This window comes from Gymnodraco acuticeps, unplaced genomic scaffold (genome assembly GCF_902827175.1).
Source record: "Gymnodraco acuticeps unplaced genomic scaffold, fGymAcu1.1, whole genome shotgun sequence".
NCBI classification, from domain to species: Eukaryota; Metazoa; Chordata; class Actinopteri; order Perciformes; family Bathydraconidae; genus Gymnodraco; species Gymnodraco acuticeps.
Window position 1 is genome coordinate 1347161 of NW_022989748.1, and position 18818 is coordinate 1365978.

At 39.6% G+C, this 18818-nt stretch overlaps 2 protein-coding genes across 4 annotated transcripts; both read right to left on the bottom strand.

Moving 5' to 3' along the window:
* Positions 1-1633: 1633 nt before the first annotated feature.
* Positions 1634-3824, bottom strand: LOC117562845 (DNA damage-inducible transcript 4-like protein). Its single transcript, XM_034240798.1, has 3 exons — positions 3724-3824; positions 3402-3512; positions 1634-2648 (listed from the first exon to the last, which is right to left on the bottom strand). Exons 2-3 carry the CDS (start codon positions 3490-3492, stop codon positions 2158-2160), a joined length of 582 nt encoding a protein of 193 aa, XP_034096689.1. The 5' UTR covers positions 3493-3512; positions 3724-3824; the 3' UTR covers positions 1634-2157.
* Positions 3825-8119: 4295 nt separating this feature from the next.
* LOC117552126 (mucin-2-like) lies at positions 8120-18462 on the bottom strand. 3 transcript variants are annotated; one of them, XM_034225583.1, is made up of 11 exons: positions 18185-18462; positions 16274-16327; positions 13383-13673; positions 13193-13300; positions 11668-11697; positions 11462-11524; positions 11317-11361; positions 11053-11151; positions 10727-10751; positions 10554-10630; positions 8120-8908 (listed from the first exon to the last, which is right to left on the bottom strand). In XM_034225583.1, the coding sequence occupies exons 1-11, from the start codon at positions 18243-18245 to the stop codon at positions 8895-8897; spliced, it is 867 nt and encodes a 288-aa protein (XP_034081474.1). In that variant the 5' UTR covers positions 18246-18462; the 3' UTR covers positions 8120-8894. The 3 variants fall into 3 exon arrangements, with proteins under 3 accessions (XP_034081474.1, XP_034081304.1, XP_034081391.1); XM_034225413.1 differs by having other exon boundaries at positions 13383-13709; XM_034225500.1 differs by lacking the exon at positions 11668-11697 and having other exon boundaries at positions 13383-13709.
* Positions 18463-18818: the final 356 nt, after the last annotated feature.

Sequence of the window (18818 nt, forward strand, 5' to 3'; positions counted from 1 at the left end):
TCTGCTGGAAGAAGTATTCAGATCCTGAAATACTCAAGTAAAACTCCTGCCTACAAAACATTACTACAGTAAAGGTGTTTAATTGGCTGTGGATGTTAAGGTTGAATAACTTGTGTCTCCTTTATACACCATTTGGTAGTATAATGCATAACAGCAATGCATAATAATCTATATGATCACTTGTCTAAGCTTTGAAAACGCATAAAAAAAGCTGAAAATGTGTATTTTCACACTAATAAATGATTGAATAATTGTTTAGTCTATAAAATGTTAAAGAGTCTGAGTCCAAGGTGGGGGTCTATAAAAGTTGTCAGTCCAAAATCAAAAGATATTTACTTTAAAATGATTTTAAATAAATACAAGCAAGTTATTTTATAAACTGCATTTATCACACTTATCCATTGGTTGCGTTGTTGCTCTAAAATCTTTTGTGTTCTAGACCTTTTTGAATTCATTATCAAGCTAATGTTATAGGTTTACCCTCCACAGACAGACCGTACTTTATACTTTTATGGGCCCCACAATGCCCCTTGTGTTGCTGCCTCACAGCAAGGGTTGGTTCAGGCAGGGTTGTGCAATTGCAACAAGTAAATAACCAATCACTGGTGCTTTGTCCCCTCACAACGACTGGGATGCATCTTGCACAAGATCATGTGCTTCTGTCATTTAACTACTGTAACCATGTGACACTCTTCAATTGTTTGTGCTTGAATGATATGCCTGTTAAAACCTTTGCAATCAACATGTTACACAGTATAACAATAGCTTACTTACTGTAAGCCTAAAAAACTGTGCATTTAAAAAAGGTGACTGAAAAAGGTCACAAGCCCAAATGTCCCACACAAGTGTCAAAATGTTTAGTTTATCAGAATCTCATTTACCCGACAGATCACTATGGAGACCCCACCATTAAAGACAGAGAAATGTCACACACGCAGCTGATGTGCTTATGTAACAAACTGCTGACACCAAACACTGTTTTCAAAAGGCCCTGCAGGAGCCCTCCGCTCCTGCAGGGCCTTTTGAAAACAGTGTTTGATCAATACAATATTAATGATGATAAGTGTCAGGACTCAAAATCAAACAAATGGTGCCAGGAGACGTATTGAAACATCCCAGAATCTATAGATGGAAATGTTTGCAGAGATACTTTAACGGATAAAAAAGGATCTGAAAAAGTTTGCTAGTTTTCCTTGTGAAGCTGACATTTATTTTGTCATACCAGGACAACATTGTCTCAATTTAGAAAGCCTGCATTGCACCACTGTTACCTACCAAACCCCAGAACATGCACAGTACCGTCAATACAAAAAAAAATTGCATAAAGTATATGAAAATAAAGTTTACACGTTTAATGTCTAACAGTTTCCTTCAATTAGCATTTAAAAAAAACACTATAAAATATCTCAAATTACAAAATGGACCTTAAGGTGAGGTAGGTCATTTTGGAGAAACCAGCTCGAGATCGCTAGAATTTGAAAATACACAGCCGGAAAAAATCTGCCACTTCCTTACAGAGTCCCTCCTCCAACACACACGAACGCACACATGACCAATGAGGGCACGAGATAAGTTAGTGCACAGATGGAAGGCTGACAGGCCATCGGTTAAAGAATCAACACATCAAAGAAGCTTTCACGTTTGGGTGAACAATCCCTTTAATCATCTATAAAGGCGGTGCATTGAAAGGAAATGTTTCATAAAGGGGTATAAAAATAAAAATTCAATAAAACGTTTACACTAAACACACATCTACAAATGAAAAAAAAAAAGTGCATTTCTCTGACATTTAAGGCATCCACATAACCGTAGTGTGAGAAGCCCACACCATGACAGCAGCATCTTCACAAGACGATCAGCCCTAAAAACATCCACAGCCATAAATACAGCATTACACAACAACCTACATACAGTATGGCCCCCAAAGACTTAACTTCGGTCTCCTATTCTTCGTGCCCAGGTGCGTTTACAGCTGCTGAACATACTCAGTGTATCTGGAAACACACAGACCTTCAACAAAGTGGCTAGTGTCTTGCTCTAAAGTGTATCAACTATAGTGTATTGTACAAAACCACTAGAAAATATGACACCAATGGAGTGTCATTTACATTTGGGCAGAAGTGCCTTTACCCACAGGAAACCCAATATATATATAGTTCAGCACTCCTCTACAATGGTGCCAGCCGAGGAGGAGTACAGTTTTTTCTTGACGAGCCGAAAGCCTGAACTCAGTTTGAGTATGCGTCTGAAAGTCGGGGCAAAGCAAGTTCCCATGAACAGGAAGTCCCGCAGGCTGGGCCAGGCAGTGCCGTCCTGCTTGAACACAAGAGTCAGCTCAAAGGTGGGCACCACGGTGGCATCGTACACAATTCGCTCCAGCCGCTTGCAGCCCTTTTCCATGTCCAGGTGGACGTATAGGACGCACCCCCGCAGGCCGCAGGGCTCGCAGGCCGCCAGCCGCAGCACCTCTCCAGCTATCCTCTGCGTCAGCTTCTCTGGTACCAGCACAGAGGAGCAGTGCAGGGTTGTCTTCTTGGCTTGGGACAGGCAGTTTTCAAACATTTTGGCCAGCTGTTGACAGGTTCTGTCTTCAGTGACTTCTCCAGTCCTCTGGGGTTCAGCCAGGCAGTGATCCCAGAAGTCCAGTTCTAGGAGAACACCACAAGTTGAACAGTTAGGGACCAATGGCAATGTCTTATTTAAGATAAACATGCAGGTAAATAAATGGCTTTTTTCAAGATCCCATCATGCACAAATTAGTCAAGCCACAAACCACTATTTTAATAATGGATTAATAAAGTCATTTATTGTTGCACAAATGATAGAAATGTTGTGCATCTCAAAAATTGGAGCCATCACTCTTTTTCTCTCTCCATTTTATCATATTAAACTGGATATTTGGGGGCTTTGGACTGCCAAAAGATAATGTATAACATTTTGTAAACCAATTTTAAGAGACCAAATGAATAAATAATGATGGAAATTATGTAAATATTCAATAATGGAAAAAAGTTATTTTCTTCTAACAAAACAAATATGGATTGTCGGATTTAATGTGATTTTGCATCTGCTCAATTTGAGTGTGTGTTTATGATGCAACACTCAAAAGAAAAATGATTGTCAGACTGCTAATCTGTTCAAAGTTATAAGACATGCATCACAGCAGTCACTATATAGAAACTGCAATAAAATAATGTAGCTTTTGACAGAAAAATGGGGTTTAATTCGATTTTTTTCCCCCAGGTTGTTGTTGTGAGAGAGGCTGAAGGGATGACTTCATCCTCCCCTCCTCACCCCTCCCCTCGCTGCTGCAGCCATGCGCCACACACAGGGGTAAACAAGCAACCTGCTAGAAGAGTCCAGACACTAGCATACACAAAAAACACAGAAAAAAAGCTTACCTTTATCAATGCAAGCATAGTCATATCTTCTCTCCACCAATTCTGAGATATAGTCGCTGCTTTTGGTCTTTAATGTGCTTGTGGCGACCATGGCGACAGTGTGCGGTTTTCCTGTGAACATGTAGAAGTAGCAGCGTCAGTTTAACAGTGGAAGCAGGTTGTTTTAGCTCATTAATCCACAGCTGGCTCATTTAGCCACAATACAAAATTAAATGTGAACGCTTTTGATTTTCAAAATGTAACGTTAGCCATTAAGAAGTTAACTACTTTAGCATTACATTTCGAGCTAACCGTTCATTTTCAAGAAAATTACATGACTTACCTTAAATATTATTTAGTGGAAATATAATTTAGTTCAGAAGGTTTCTCATAAATAAATTCACAAGCAGTGTACACACTGACAAAAAAACACAGACCCACATCCACACTGAAGCTGACAAAACTTCTGAGGAATACTTATACCTTACTGCCAGTCAGCTGACCGAGGGTTGGACCAATCACAGCACGCCTCTCGACGTAAAGGCATCTCTTCTCTGATTGGCGGAAAAATCTCATTTCAATAAATTAACTGTTGATTGTCCAATTCATGGGGGATATAGTTGTTTTTAGGGAAAACGATAGATGCACGTTTTGAAGTATAAACCAATAACATATGAATATTTTTTATTAGATGTATATTTAGAAATTCGATTGAAAAAAGTGTGTTTTTTCTGAAGGATGAATAATCTAATTTGAATAACAATAAGGCTATCAGGACACTACATATCTGTTTGTTTAATGCTATTTGTGTCTAGTGTAGCCTATACCCCTGGCCACAAAGATTATTAGACCATTTATTCTGAAAAATCTAGGCCAAATAAATGTTTAAACATGTTGGGTCCCTCTATTTAGTCCAAAGACCTATGATGCACAAACAGTTCCTATTATTTTTATGTTTTAATTGTAGGAGAGGAAACTCGCCATTTTCATTATGGCTGCATATCAGCAGTATTCACACATTGAAACCTGGTACTATCTTGATATGAGAGGTTGAAGCATGAACAGTTTAGTGTTTGAACCCTCTGAATCTAAAAGGGCACAGAGCTCTGCAGCAAACTGAAGAATACTTACTTGTTAAAAAAATACTCCAAAACTCAGATAATGACAGGCATGCAATAATGCATGTAAAAAATTCCAAAATGTACACATGCAGCCAGTTTTACAGGAGGGAGCAGCTTTAAGAGCCCCCCTGTAATCTTACTGTGTGTGTGTATACGTGTATGTGTATGTGTGTACATTTGGCAGGTAGCAGTGAGCACAGTTGTTCAGCCCATCAGGTGTTTATCCCTCATCATACTCTTTCTCAACAGAAATGTCCCCACAGTAACTGGATCTGCATCTCTCAGACCAGCTGCTCTGCTGCTGGCTAAAGTAATGGAAATGTGGACTAGAGAGAGGGAGGGTGGGAGGTCACATGGGGGAGAACTAGATATGCCTCAGAAGAAGTCACATGCTTTAGCTAGTGTTACTGCCTTTGTGCATGCAGGCATACACAGTAAAGTGCTGCATAAGCAAAGCTTTGTTTAAGTTATATGAAGGCTTTGATATTAGCAGGGGATAAATAGGAGCATTCATGTTGTTTGACACATTTAGCATTCTGTGGGAATCTAAGCAGGTTTTAATGTAAACATATTCATTTATCGTAAGAATTTATTTGTGAAAAACTGTATAAATATGAAAAATGAAAAAGTTACCTGGAATATATTGTCATGATTTGTCATCCCCTTTTCTTGTTACTAGTGCTTTCTTGTTTGTTTGTTTGTTTATTTATTATTTGTCCCATGTTTGATGATTTATTTTGCTAAGTGCTTGCATATTTGTAAAAATACATGAAAAACTAATAAGGAGAAATGTCTACGGTGTTAAAAATCTAAAAACGAATTGTGTTAGAAATAATACAATAACTGTGTTTGCTATTTGATAATACATCAGCAGTAATCTGAGAACACAGTTACAAAATGCACAGCATCAGCTCTCATTGTCATGTGGTTTTAATGAGGTTTTGACCTAAATGTATGTTGAACATACAAGGTCAATACAGTCGCTGAGAAAGCTTAACTTAACCTGTAGGAAAAGACTTGAGTATTTAAAAAAGATCTTTTGTCAGTGAAGTAAAGTTGCGAACATTTTGAAACCTATACAAAATAAGAAAAACACAAAGAAATGTACTTTTAATATTACAGTTTTGAAGTGATTTAGTAAGTGCACAGAATACCAAAAGTTCAAATTCTGATAGCTCGGAGCTCAGGACCCATATTGCATTTTTCTGACTGTCCAGACAGCTGAAACAGAGTTCAGAGTGTATCCTTCATGATCTTTGAACTCGTGAAATAATACTGCATCACAGCGCTCAGGAGACATAATGTGTTAACAGCGACTGTCAGATCCATTGACTCGGTGGTGTCAGTGCTTAAGATGTTTCCCATGCCTCTTTGTCACATTCTGCATCTATTTTAACTTTGCTTTTGCATGTAAAGCCCCTTCTGGCTGTTGCTGCTCTGCTCCTGTCACACTGGCTGTATCTCAGCTGGATTTGAATAAAAGAAAATGAAATACTTGTCATGACTATAGTATTTCAAGGAGCTGGGAAGTAATGTGAAGCACCTCTGCATATGACATTCACTCCTGTGTTGGCACAGAGACACTACTAAAACTAAACTCTGCTTGTGAATTTCTCACATGTGCCAACTCATGCTTCTCTTATTGAGGCATAAAGATGTAGCCTCCTGTTTCAGGTTACTGATCTCTCCATGAACCTTCTGTTATCCCCGTCAAGTCTCTCGGTGGCAGTATGCCAGGCTGGCACCACTCTCCCTTCAGTGAAACCTCCCTTTTGCTGAGTTGCACTTCTCTACCACAGGAGATAATCTGGTTGTTTGTGCAAGAGTATCCTACGTGCATATCAGAGCCTTGCACAAGTAAACAAAGTTGGAAATGAAGTTGGAAAAAAGTAATGTAATATATTTGTATTTATTAGAGCCAGCACACGCAAAAATCCCTTATTCATAATTGATCATAATGGATCCTAAATTGCAAAATGGTGCATCTACTGTTACTTGATGTATGTTAATTAATGTCTCTACAAAAACCCTGCTTATGTGCTTTAATGGAGCTTTGGTGCAATAATATCTTACATTAGGAATAATTTGACTTTCTTTATGTAAGTGGTAGTTGAACACATTTGTTCTTTTGGCACAATGTTGCAGCATTATGCAGAAGAATGACTGAAGGCCACCTGACGCCAGTGTTTTTAAACACAAGGGCACTACTGAGAGACAGTCTTCTCTGAAAATACTTTAAAAAAATTTAACAAAAGAGAAAACTGGGGATACGCAGTAGCTTAACCATAATGGAAATGTTTCCTCTGGTTATGAATCTTGTATATTTCCTGAACTGTAGTCATGTTAATGTTTTAATCTGTTGGCTATGTTTTGCTATGCTGCAGATATTACAGATTTAGAGATATATTATGTGGAAATCACTCCCCACAGTACTTTCAAATCGATAACACTGTTTGTAAGGCAATATGCAGCTCAGCAAGGCTCTTGACAGAAAAAGGCACTTGATTGAAATTAATTCCAATATTAATCTTTCATTTTCAGACACTTAGATCCACTTTATAGTTGAAAGACGAGTAGATATCTGACTTTAAAGGGGAAACTAAGCAGCGTGGAGTGAAGCTGAAGGAGAGAGGCCTGGCATGAGTGTAACCTGTCTCTGCCACAGCTGTGTGTGATGGGCCGGTGCCCACCTGCCAAAGTCTCTGTCTCTGGAAATGTGCCCACAGTGGGAGCTGTCGGCCAGTCTCAGCTTACAAAGGCCACAGTCCTTATCACCCTGTGTGGAATCGATTCACAATGTGGGTCATACCTACAAAATGGCCGAAGCCAATTGAATTTAATTAATTGCATGAAAAATCACCATGTCCAGATGTGGTTTAGAGCCTATCTGTTATCCCTGAGTTATGAAGATCAAGCAGAGGGAGATTTTTACACCGGTTGCCGACATCTCACTCCTCTGTCAACTTCCACAAGAGAGAGGGGCAGAAACATGGAGGCTCTTCATGTTCACTGTCGGCCCCCTCTGGTGGAAAGTCGCTGAAAGGACAATGGTGGCCCGCAGAGCCAAGTCACAAGCCTCAAGTCTTAACATTCAGGTCTCAAGTCACTGTGGGAGTCAAAAAAGTCACGACGAGGCCCCTGCTGTAAGTCAAGGTTATGTTATCTGATTATCTACCTGCATTAACTTAACTACTTTTATAATGCTGCTACTTATTTATACGTGTAGCTATGTGATTTCCTCTTTATTCAATATGTCTACTCCTTTTATCTTTTAATCGTCCAAGCCTTTTATCCGTACGTTGTCATTGGCTGAAACAATGTACATTTCACCGCTGTTGGACAATTAAAGGGTTTCTGATTGTAAATTGCATGGAGGCAGCTACGTCACTTTTCTGCCACATACAGGTCAAAGAATATAGCTACTGAAGATACTGAAGCTTATTCAAGTTCATCGTATCTTATTAACGGTGAGATCCAGATAGCAAGCTTTGGGAGGGAGGGTCTTAAGTCTTTTAAGTGACAGGAAGCTGGCAGCCTACCCTTATCTGATTCTCTACCTGCAGGAAAACATGATAGGATGCACTTTGAAAGCATTGCATTTCATATCTGGAAGCTACAAACCTTGCTCTTGTGATTTATTGAGAACATGTAAATGGAGAGCAACACATTCCAGCCAAAAAGCATTTCCAGTGTCTTTGTATACAACCCGTCTTTATATTTACCGACAAAAAAAGAAGTAAATTACCATCAATACAAATCCTTCTGACAGCTGTGTACTTTAAAAAGCTTTCAGTAGAAACAACTGGTGAAATATTTAACATCTTAACTGATACATGAAAAGCACAAATGAGCAGCTAAAAAGAGCCTGTGATAAAAGTGAAATTGACACAAAACAAACAAAGCAAAAAAACCTACAAAAAAAACCTACAAAGCAGTTCAAGGCACATATGTGATAAGCAACAACCAAAGGGTAATTATAAAACGATGAAATCAACAGATTAATTACATCAAACATATGATGATCTGAGGTCAGTGCACTGTACAGGAAGGTGTTTTGTGACAAACATGTAGACAGAGATCTGCAGCTGTATTTGTGTTTGTCAACAGTATACTGAAATAAAGGGTGCTTTTATTTCTGTTCCACAGGCTGACAGTATTTAGCCTAGGTTATCAATATAAAGATTTACTGAATCAAATATATTGTAATTGAAAATAGGTTGACTTACTCTGAAATGTATCAATACACCCTGATTTCAGCATACAGAATCATACATACTTTTTGCATGTTTTCACAAAATCACGAGAAAATTCAAAGAAATCAAACAGTTCTTCCAGATCATCATTGTGTGGGCGACAGGTGTGAGGCACACACTGTTCTTGATGTCCTCCTTTTTTATCTGGCAGCAGCTGAAACATACACAACAACAGAGGAAAGTGATGAAACACCAGCAGGATAAAACCGCATCTGTGTGATCAAAACTTCATCCAACTCCAGAAATTATGACAAACATGTGCATTTTTGTCAATCCAACACTAGGAGGCGGTGCTGCATTGACTGAGTACATGACTGTATGTCTACATGTATGGAAGCACATTGATGACTTTATTTACAATGAAAATAAAAACGTCATGTTCCCCTAGACAGGTGTCCCGCCTACAGAGAATGATTGACATCCTAACAGAAGACCCGCCTTAATGAGAGGACTGACGGATTACAGTTTGACATCAAAAGAGCCTGGTGATATATAAAAAAATAAAAAATCGATGTCTTTTGGGGAATTTTGCTTGTTTATTTAGATATTTATTGTACGTTTGATATTTCTGGTCACTGAACTGTTACCTGAGCAAAATTCTATAAAACTGTGACCCGAAATAAAGAATACAAAAAAGAACATAAAAATGTAAATGATAGGTACTTTTTCGATTTAAATATATTGTAAAGCAGGTCAAGTTTTTAAAAAGTAAATGTGAATTGCCAACATTTACAGTCTTAAAAAAACCCGGCATTTAATGTTTTATTGTGACGTAAAAATGGCTGTTAATTTCTACTAAAAAACAACAACTTATAAAACAATCCTACTTGTTCCCGCTATCTGACTCAAAAAGTCATCTTACATTTTTCTGAAGCCAAACTGTACCTCATTAAATCATTATATTACATTAAAGTTAGGACAGTTAGGGTAGAGATACTTTTTTTAAGTCAGTAAAAAAGCAGTTTTGGGAATGAGCTTGGAGCGTGGGATTGTGAGGTGTTTATCTGTGTGCAGCGCGGTATATGAGCAACGAGTTCTGCACTCAGATAAGAGTTTATAAAGCTAAAGAATCCAGTAATCTGTAGCAACATAAACACCGTCTTCCTCAGCGAAATTCCTAAAACATGACTATTTCCTTCCGAAGCCCAAAGTCATCCCGGCCTTATTTTATTAGGGAAGGAAGATAGGACAATTAGTTTAGATGTTCTATTATTTTCATGGTTGGGGTGAAGGGGTAGTGAGTGTGTCCATACACCACAGATGACACGTATGAGGACCACCCCACTAACACACACACACACACACACACACACACACACACACACACACACACACACACACACACACACACACACACACACACACACACACACACACACACACACACACACACACACACACACACACACACACACACACACACACACACACACACACACACACACACACACACACACACACCACACACACACACACACACACACACACACACACACACGCCCGCAGCGTCTGGGCCACTCTGACATTTACCGAGCGCACAATAGCTCCTGTCCAAAATAATCTGTGTTTATGTTAGGAAGTCCCTATCTTTCAGGCCCTGCTGCTTGTTCGAGGGCGGGGGCGCGAAATCACAGGAAACACCTTCTGTTGCCCAGCTAAGCCCCACAAGCCCATGCAGTACAATAAGATATTAAAAGCCTGTAAATTCCCTGAACGTCTGGAGGAACGGCTTCACCAAACTGATGGAAGAATGGACAAACAAAATGAACTCTCGCTGGACATAGACGGAAGCAGCTCACCATTCTCGCCTGATGACTTCACTCCGAGGAGCATGACTCCATCTTTGGTGCTTTCCGGCCTGCTCTGGAAAGATGCGCTGTGGGGAGACAAAGGGATGGATGTTTTTTAACTTTTCAAATGCCCTTGCAAATAGAGTATAGAATTATATATTTAAATAAAGTATTAAACTCACTTCTCAGTTCCAGTATCAATAGTTTCTGTGGAAGAGAAGACAGGAAAATACGTTAACAAACCCAAATAGTATTCAATATAAAAAATATCTTGTAATAAGTTGAATAATGTATGAATATAGGAACCTTTGTTTACATATCATTTGTTTAAGTTAGTCTATCACAGTGTTTTTAGAGTTCACTGTTTGTCCCTGTCGCCTAAAAAAAGACTTATCCCATAGTTAACCTAATAATGGTTTGGGTTTAAATAGTCATGTATGTAACTTAAGTTAATGTTCAGTGTTTTATGGAAAGTTTTAGACTGGTGTGATACGTGTTGTACTCTCACCTGTGTGATCGTGGATCTTCTTGCATTGGAACTTGAGGAGGATGAAAGCAGCAGCTGCGACCAGCAGGACGGGCAGCACGATCCACCACAGCCTCTTGTCTGAGGGGGAAAGATACGATCATCAACATCAATCTGATTTGAACATCTGACCAAATGGCAGACCATTTTTTCAATTGCTTCCCTTCTGGAACTTTGCATATCTTTTGGCACAGTGTGTGGGGTATGACTTGGTAAAAGTTAGGTAAGATGTGAGTAGTACATTACCTGATGTTGTGGGTTCTTCAGGAAGATCTTTGTCAGTTTGAGAACCTATCAAACAATGTGTGTTTGAAGAAAAATAGTTGAGTTTTTGACAGGACTTCATATATTCACGGCTTCATTATGCAGTATGTTAGTACATTTAACTTACCTGCATCTTGACTTGTATCATTTTGTCCTGGAGTCATTGGAGGAGGTGCAGAGGTGTTTTGTACTATGGGATTGAAATTATGGAATTCATTATTTGAATAAAGCTATTCAAACACTAGTCAAGCAAGAAGAAGAAGAACAACAACAACAACAACAATAACAACAACAAAGGCAACAACAAGTGATGTTATTTTGTTATATACATACCTTTGTTTGGTTTTTCAGTGCTTTCATCTCCTTTAAACACATTTAAATACTGATTAAAGACTGCTTTCATATAAAGAATCAACCCATTGTCACACCAGAATATATATTTTGAATAATTGATATAAATATATTTATAATATCATGTATTAAGGTTTACAACATTTAATAATTTATCTAAAAAGCTGGCTCATTACTGATGATGTATCTGCTCCGAATTTCTTCTCACCTGGGGGGTATACTACGAAGCAGGATTTTCGCTTAGCCGGCTAAATTCAGGGAAAACTCCGGCTTTCCGGTCCTACGAAGCTGGTTCTCTTTTTAGCAGGCTAGATCTCCATGGTAACTTATGCTAAGCGGCTAACCTGGTCGGGACCAGGTTAGGTTGCAGGCTAAGAGCTCAACTCAGTGAAAGCACTGCCTGCTGACCAATCAGAGCTCAGTGTGCGGAGTTTAAAGCGATCAAGTCATATTACAGGAGAAAGGAAATACAGAAAAACTGCCGTCGCAGGAAAGACGGCCGGCAAAAATCACCGACTGTGTGAACGTGAACATTAATAGAATATCACCTCCCATCTTCAGAGCAATCTGACTATTATAACATTAGCGTTAAGAAAGCTTACTTAAATATCTGCCACAACATAAGTAATCGGATCAGAGTAACATTAAGTACAGTCCGCGGCATATCACTTCATAATGTATCATATTTTCTTATCTGAGTCAGCTGAGCCCTATCTGGCCGTGCAACACTCACAGTGTCACATACTGTATGCAGAAGTATTATTTTAAGCAACACATTAAGTTGACGAAACACTCGAGACAAATGTAATTAAAGTCAAATCGTGTTTTAGACGGGGCAGTGATATCATAAACCTGTTAATGTACGCATTCAAACACTTTTTCTTTTGCCAGCTGTATTCACCTTGCAGGTGCAGACTATGTGGCTTTTATCCTGGATAAAGTGTTTAAGTCATGGATGTTTAAAGTTTAACTTCTTCATTTTTTACTAGTATTAAAGTTCACTTTTCATTCAGGAAGTATGACGCTGCGCTGTCAGTACGCTTCTCCATGTTTGTGATTGGTCGAATGCTCCAGATACCAGCCCTTTCATGTGAACGCGCACCTAACTAGATAGGAAACGGCTGGCTTGAGCGATCCACTTAATAACCCGCGTCGTAGTACAGTTTAGCGAGAGCGCGTATGTTTTGGATTAGGCCAACCGGCTAACTCAAACATATCCAGGTTAGGTTGAACTAGATTCGTAGTATAGGCCCCTGGATTTTCAATGGTCGTGTTGGGGTTTACTGATCTCGGTTGGAAAGGTTTATCTGTCACAGGTAAAATAGAAAAAAGAAAGGAATTCATACACATTTCGGACAAGATCCTACTAATGCACTTTTCTCTTCAAGGTCAATTTTGCAAAAGCACATTCTTTGGGATGCAAACAGAATTCATTTATATAAACTGATTTAGAGCTCAATATTATACCAAAACCCTTTCAAAAATAGAAACACAAAGAAAAACGTACTTCCAGTTTCAGTCACGTTGACATGGACAGCAGGACTGGTGTTCACCTTCTTGTCTGGAGATGTTGCTGCAGGTGTAGCAGTCTTATGTGCTTGAGTCGTAACCTTGGCTTTACCATGGACAAAATAAAAAAAGAGAAATTAAAGACCTTCTTCCATTTATTTATCGACTTAAGATATATGCACACTCACTCTCATCAGGACTTTTGGTGGTGGCATCATTAGATACAAGGGTTGGTGTTGCTGGGGGGGTTGCTGCTGATGTTGCTTGTGATGCTGTTGCTTGTGATGCTGTTGTTGATGCTGTTGTTGGTGCTGCTGGTGGTGCTGCTGGTGTTGCTTGTGATGCTGTTGTTTGTGCTGCTGCTGTGGTTGCTGCTGTGGTTGCTGCTGTGGTTGCTGCTGGTGTTGCTGTTGTTGGTGCTGTTGTTGGTGCTGTTGTTGGTGCTGTTGTTGGTGCTGTTGTTGGTGTTTTGGTTGTAGCTGTTGTTAGAGGTGTAATTGTGACTTTTGGGGTTGCTAATATGCAAAAGAGAGATAGATTTGGCATATGAAAGATTGCACAAGATCTTCAGAAAACTCAAGGAAAGAAAAGATGCACGAAAGTCAAATTGCAATTAGCTTTACAAGTCAAACAATTGACAAAAAACAACTTTATTTTTGGCGGAAAGTTGGATGAGAAGATCAATAACACTTAGCACATGTCCGTTAAATGTAATGCCAGTTAGCTTAGCTTAGCAAAAAGATAGGAAGTGGGGAAACAGCTAGACCGAGTCTGACCACAGGTAAGAAAATCCACCAACCAACAAGCAAACTATTTAATATGTTACATATTAAAGGTTATACTGTTTTTTTCTGTCCCCCAATAAATGCAGTTGCCAGCCAACTAGAAACGTCTAGAAGTTACTGCTCCTGAATAAGAAATTGTCCAGTAAACCCTGCAAAATGGCCCATTTTAATTGATACATTATGTATTTTGTACAAATGAAAACACATGTAAATAATCAACCCAGTCTCATGGTATTTCGTGTTATAGTCACGAAATGTATTTCATCTATTGATTTGTGTCACACAGAACGATTTTAAAAGCAATGCATTTCTATTGGTAGTATGTTTCGTGCCTGCACCACGTCTTTTTGTCCAGTCGGGTCTTGGAAGACCCGACTGGACAACAATCTTACTCAATATCTTACCCTAAGCCTAACCCTTTTATTTTAAATAGTATAATGTTGGAGTTTTTTTGCCGTCCGCGAGGAAAATAAATGGGGCAAAGAGCCTCAGAATACTGAAATCTGTATTTTTTAATTCTTTTTTTCTTTCTAATTTGTTATTATTTACATTGCGTTTAAAATCGTTCTGTGTGACACGAAAAAAAAACGGGGAAATCGTGTTGGTGAACACGAATCAATAGGATCATTTCGTGACTACAACACGAAATGCCGTGAGACTGTGTTGAAATAATTGACCTACGAAGGTGCTGCTAAACAGAGTTTTTCAACTTGGAACCTTTCCATGCTAGTTTCACCCTGATTCCAACAATCTACTGACTATTCAAACACGCATTTTTTTTCACAGCATGATTACATAGAAAATCAATTCAAACATGTGAATTGATTGGTTATATTTTGTGCTGGGCAACACAAATGACGAGTTTATCTTGATGTCACTGACATTGAGAATCAAGAAAGGAGAAAAAAGGCTATTGTAGCCCTCATGGGTAACTGGAGCTCTACGATGGTCACCATATTTGCACAAAGAGTGGGCCAAAAAGAAGATTTGGAAAAAATAACACAAGCAGGGTGGACCATCTGGTAAGTGCTCAAAGTGAGTCACTTGAATCCAGCTAACGGTTGGACTTTACAATGAACCACGTTAGCACTAGCATTAACCTAACTTAGCACAACCAATGGTTTTCCAAGCATACTTGTCTTACTCTCCACCAGAGTTTACCCAGTGGCGTTTTCTCCTGGAGGCCAAGGGAAGCCAGGCTTCCCCTGTTTTTTCGGAGTGTAGTTATCATTTTAATAAATAAATAAAAACACTTCGTTTAGTTTCGGAAATTCTTTGTTGTGTGTTGCTGCCGGCCCGTCTCTCCCCCATTCTCATTGAGTATTTTACAAAGAGTGAAACAGCGCCCCTCTAGATGTTATGGTGAAACAGTAGATGGCACTCACTGTTGCGAGAGGAGGCTAGCCGAAATTGGCTTCCCTTGGTGAAAAAAAATTGAGAGATTGACCAATCAGATGAGGCTCACGTGATGCCCCTGCCAACCTGTGATTAGTCAGGTCCATGCCAAGGGAAGCAAGAGGCGGCCGCCTTCCCTTGCCTCACAATCCAATCAAATCGCATCAATTTAGTGGTGCAGTGACGCATCCTAAAACCCGGAAGTAAGCTGCGCTCGGGTTCCCTCGACATGGGATTTCTCCATAGGATTTAGGAAAATAGCTCGAAATAAGGTCAGTGGAAAACGAACCTGTTAGATAAATGCACGTTGTGTTCAGTCGGATAATATTCACATGTCTACCCTACTTTTATAATTTTCGAATCATAAATCGAATCGATAGAAGATAGATAGCGTCACTGCACCACTCTCACCGCCGTTAGAAAGTAGCAAGCAACTGAAGCAAGTGCAATTATGGAGGGTGAAGATTTGGAGTATTTCCTCAAAAATAATTGTACTAAACTTCCGCTACAGCAGCAACAACAAATACAATCTGATGACAGGCCGATGCCCAAACTGGAGCTGTGTACAGAGAGGAAAAAAGGAGCGAATCGGACGTAAAACGTTAAAGGTCTCCTGATTTAGTTTGTGAATTAATGCTTATTAGAATTTGGGCTGGAGAGTGCGTGCGGACATGTCGGTTAGATAACAGGTGTGTGTAAGTCGTGCATCGTATGATACAAATGTGTGTAAAATGATACCGGGTGCTGTAATCACTCATCTGGTTACGTTATTACATTGACCACCACACCCCCGACCCAAAAGAAAGGACGTATTATTGGCTTCCCCTAATTTTTTCCCCACGCCACGCTACTGAGTTTACCAAGTGTAAAACTATTGCTTAGATGCCATAGCTACTTACTTGTTGGCAGCTTTGCATCTGCTGTTGTTGTTCGAATCTCCTCTGCTGATGAAACTGTAAAGAAGAAACTTATTTTAGGTGAATTCAGTGACCAAAAGCTATTGTCCAGCATGGTGACTATGATTTATATGCTGACTGTCTGGGGTCAGACCGGGTTAATAAAATATAATGTGCTATCTAGGAATTCACAATGCTCCATTTCGTAGGCACCAGAATCAGTTTGTCTACGCAAAACATTTCCTCAGACAGATTCTCTATTTTAAGTTCACGGTTGCATATTTGCATCATTCCTGTTTGGCAAGGCTTTAAAGCCTGGCGTCTGAGACAAAGGCGTGCCAGCTCCAAGTGTCAGAGTAGAAGTCAGCGGTGGAGGTCGTGGAGTGTTGAGGTGGATATCCTCTGCTTGAAGCCCTGCAGCAGTGTGAAGCTGCATCCTGTCCCATACATACTATTGGCATCCTCTGACCTCAGCAGCCAAGCATCCTGTCTTCATTGCTGTCAGTTAGGATCCCACTCAACATATTTCTCACCAGAGCACTCACTGAAGCCAAGTCAACTCCTCAAATCTCTATGGCATTGAAGTTATTTTGGGATAAGTCCAAGGGAAGTTCCAGTCCTCTTAAAACAAGGGTCCAAGTTTCACATATTCTAGAGCTAGTCTACCTATTTGAGACAAAGTGATACTTCAAGTATTTTGTATCAGGTGTCAAGTAAAGTCTCAATTCTGTTGGTATTTTGGAGTAAGTCTCAACACCTCAAAGTCGTTTGAGACAAGTCCAAGTCAAACCTTTGTAGTTTTTTTGGATCATGTGTCAATTATCAATTTTCAAGTGGTGAAGTTGTATGCCATTACACACAAGTATCAACCATTTGGAGTCAAGAAAAGTCCTTTAAGTGGAGTCTCAAGTTAGGTCTCCAGTATTTTGGAGCCTGTCTTAGGTGTTAAATCCTTTACGAAATTTGACTTGTAGCAAATCTTAAATCAATCACAAATATTGTAAGTAATTTGAGACAAGTTCAAGTCAACTTAAGTCTCAAGTATTTGTTGAAAATGTCAATTAAAGCTCTGAAAGTTGTGTGGAAAGAAAACCTCTGCTGCCGTGCGGGCTGTTGGGCGAGGGTGTTTCCTCCAGATGTTTACCACCAAATGCTGGAAGTAGATTTGTTTCCAGTTGGGACACTTGGGTCTCAGGACAAAGATCTGTTGTCTCTGTGAGAGAGGGGGCGCTTTGGTTCCCACTGCCTATCTGCTGTCAGATCACCTATCTGCCCGGCGCAGGACAGATAAAAGGTCTTTTGGCTCAGCACAGGGAAAACAAACAAATCCTGAGCCACCCTCTTTTTCCCTCTCCATCAACCATGAGACACACACTTGTCACTTTTGCTCCTTAAATTTAGACTTGTGCTTGATATCTAACGCTTCTAATTAAAAAAAAATCTACCTTTCCTTTTTTCGTACTTGTTAGTACAAAGCACAACCAAGGGCTCACACACACATACACACAATGCTTATCTCACGCTGAATGAACGGAAACACACGGAGTGGATGTCGTTCAGAGTGTCTTCTGAACAACACTGGGATACTAATCTTTGCAAAACAAAACTAAATCTCAGAGAATAAAACATGAGTAAAACTTCTATTATCAAATTTAAGAACAACTTTTGCTGAAAAGACACCAAAAAAGTGTTACACTCGAGCAAATACGTTTGACAGTTTAGCCCAGGTGTGGAAATGTTTTGACACCATTAAATAAGAAACACATCAGTAATAAGGATGTTTTACCTTCTGCACTCCCACAGCAGCACAGAACAAGACTGAAGCTATCTTAGACTTTAAGGGCCCTCAGCTCTGATTATGTTAAATCTAAGACCAATCCAACAGCATGTATCCCAGCCACAAGTGTTTCCTACCTGGTGTGAAGACATGGACAGACACGAGCAGCAGCAGGACGAGAACCCTGATGGTCTTCATGGTGACTCTGCGCAAACTCCTTCGACTTCTTCTTCCTCAGACTCCAACTGAGCGGCCAGTGGAAAAGGTGCTGTGGCACTTTGCTGCTGTGGTTTTTTTCAGCACTTCCTTTAGATAAAGGAGGGGAGGAAATATATCGGCTTCCCTTCCTGACGTAAAACTGGGCGGATGTGGAGACCAGCCCAGAGCAGCCAGTGGGTACGAATGACCATTTAATCTCACATTTGACAAATGTTTTTCGAATGCATCGTCAACTCCCATCACTTATTTTTTCCTGTCCTGACACCACTTACCAGTTGGGAGGAGACAGTGCTGGTGATGGGTAGAGAAAGTCAGCTTAGCTTTATATAAACACTGTGGAATCCAAGAATTCTATGTAATTAATTATAAGATGAGGAAACAAAGATGTCAAGTACTTTGGAAAAGAATATTAAAAAACAGAAAGACACAGCGACACACTTTTTTAAGATATTTTCCAACTGTCACATGCATTCATCAACAAAACATATTAGGACAACTTTTTTATAACAACTTAGATAGCCTTAATGTTAAATGCTCTCTCTAAATTGAATA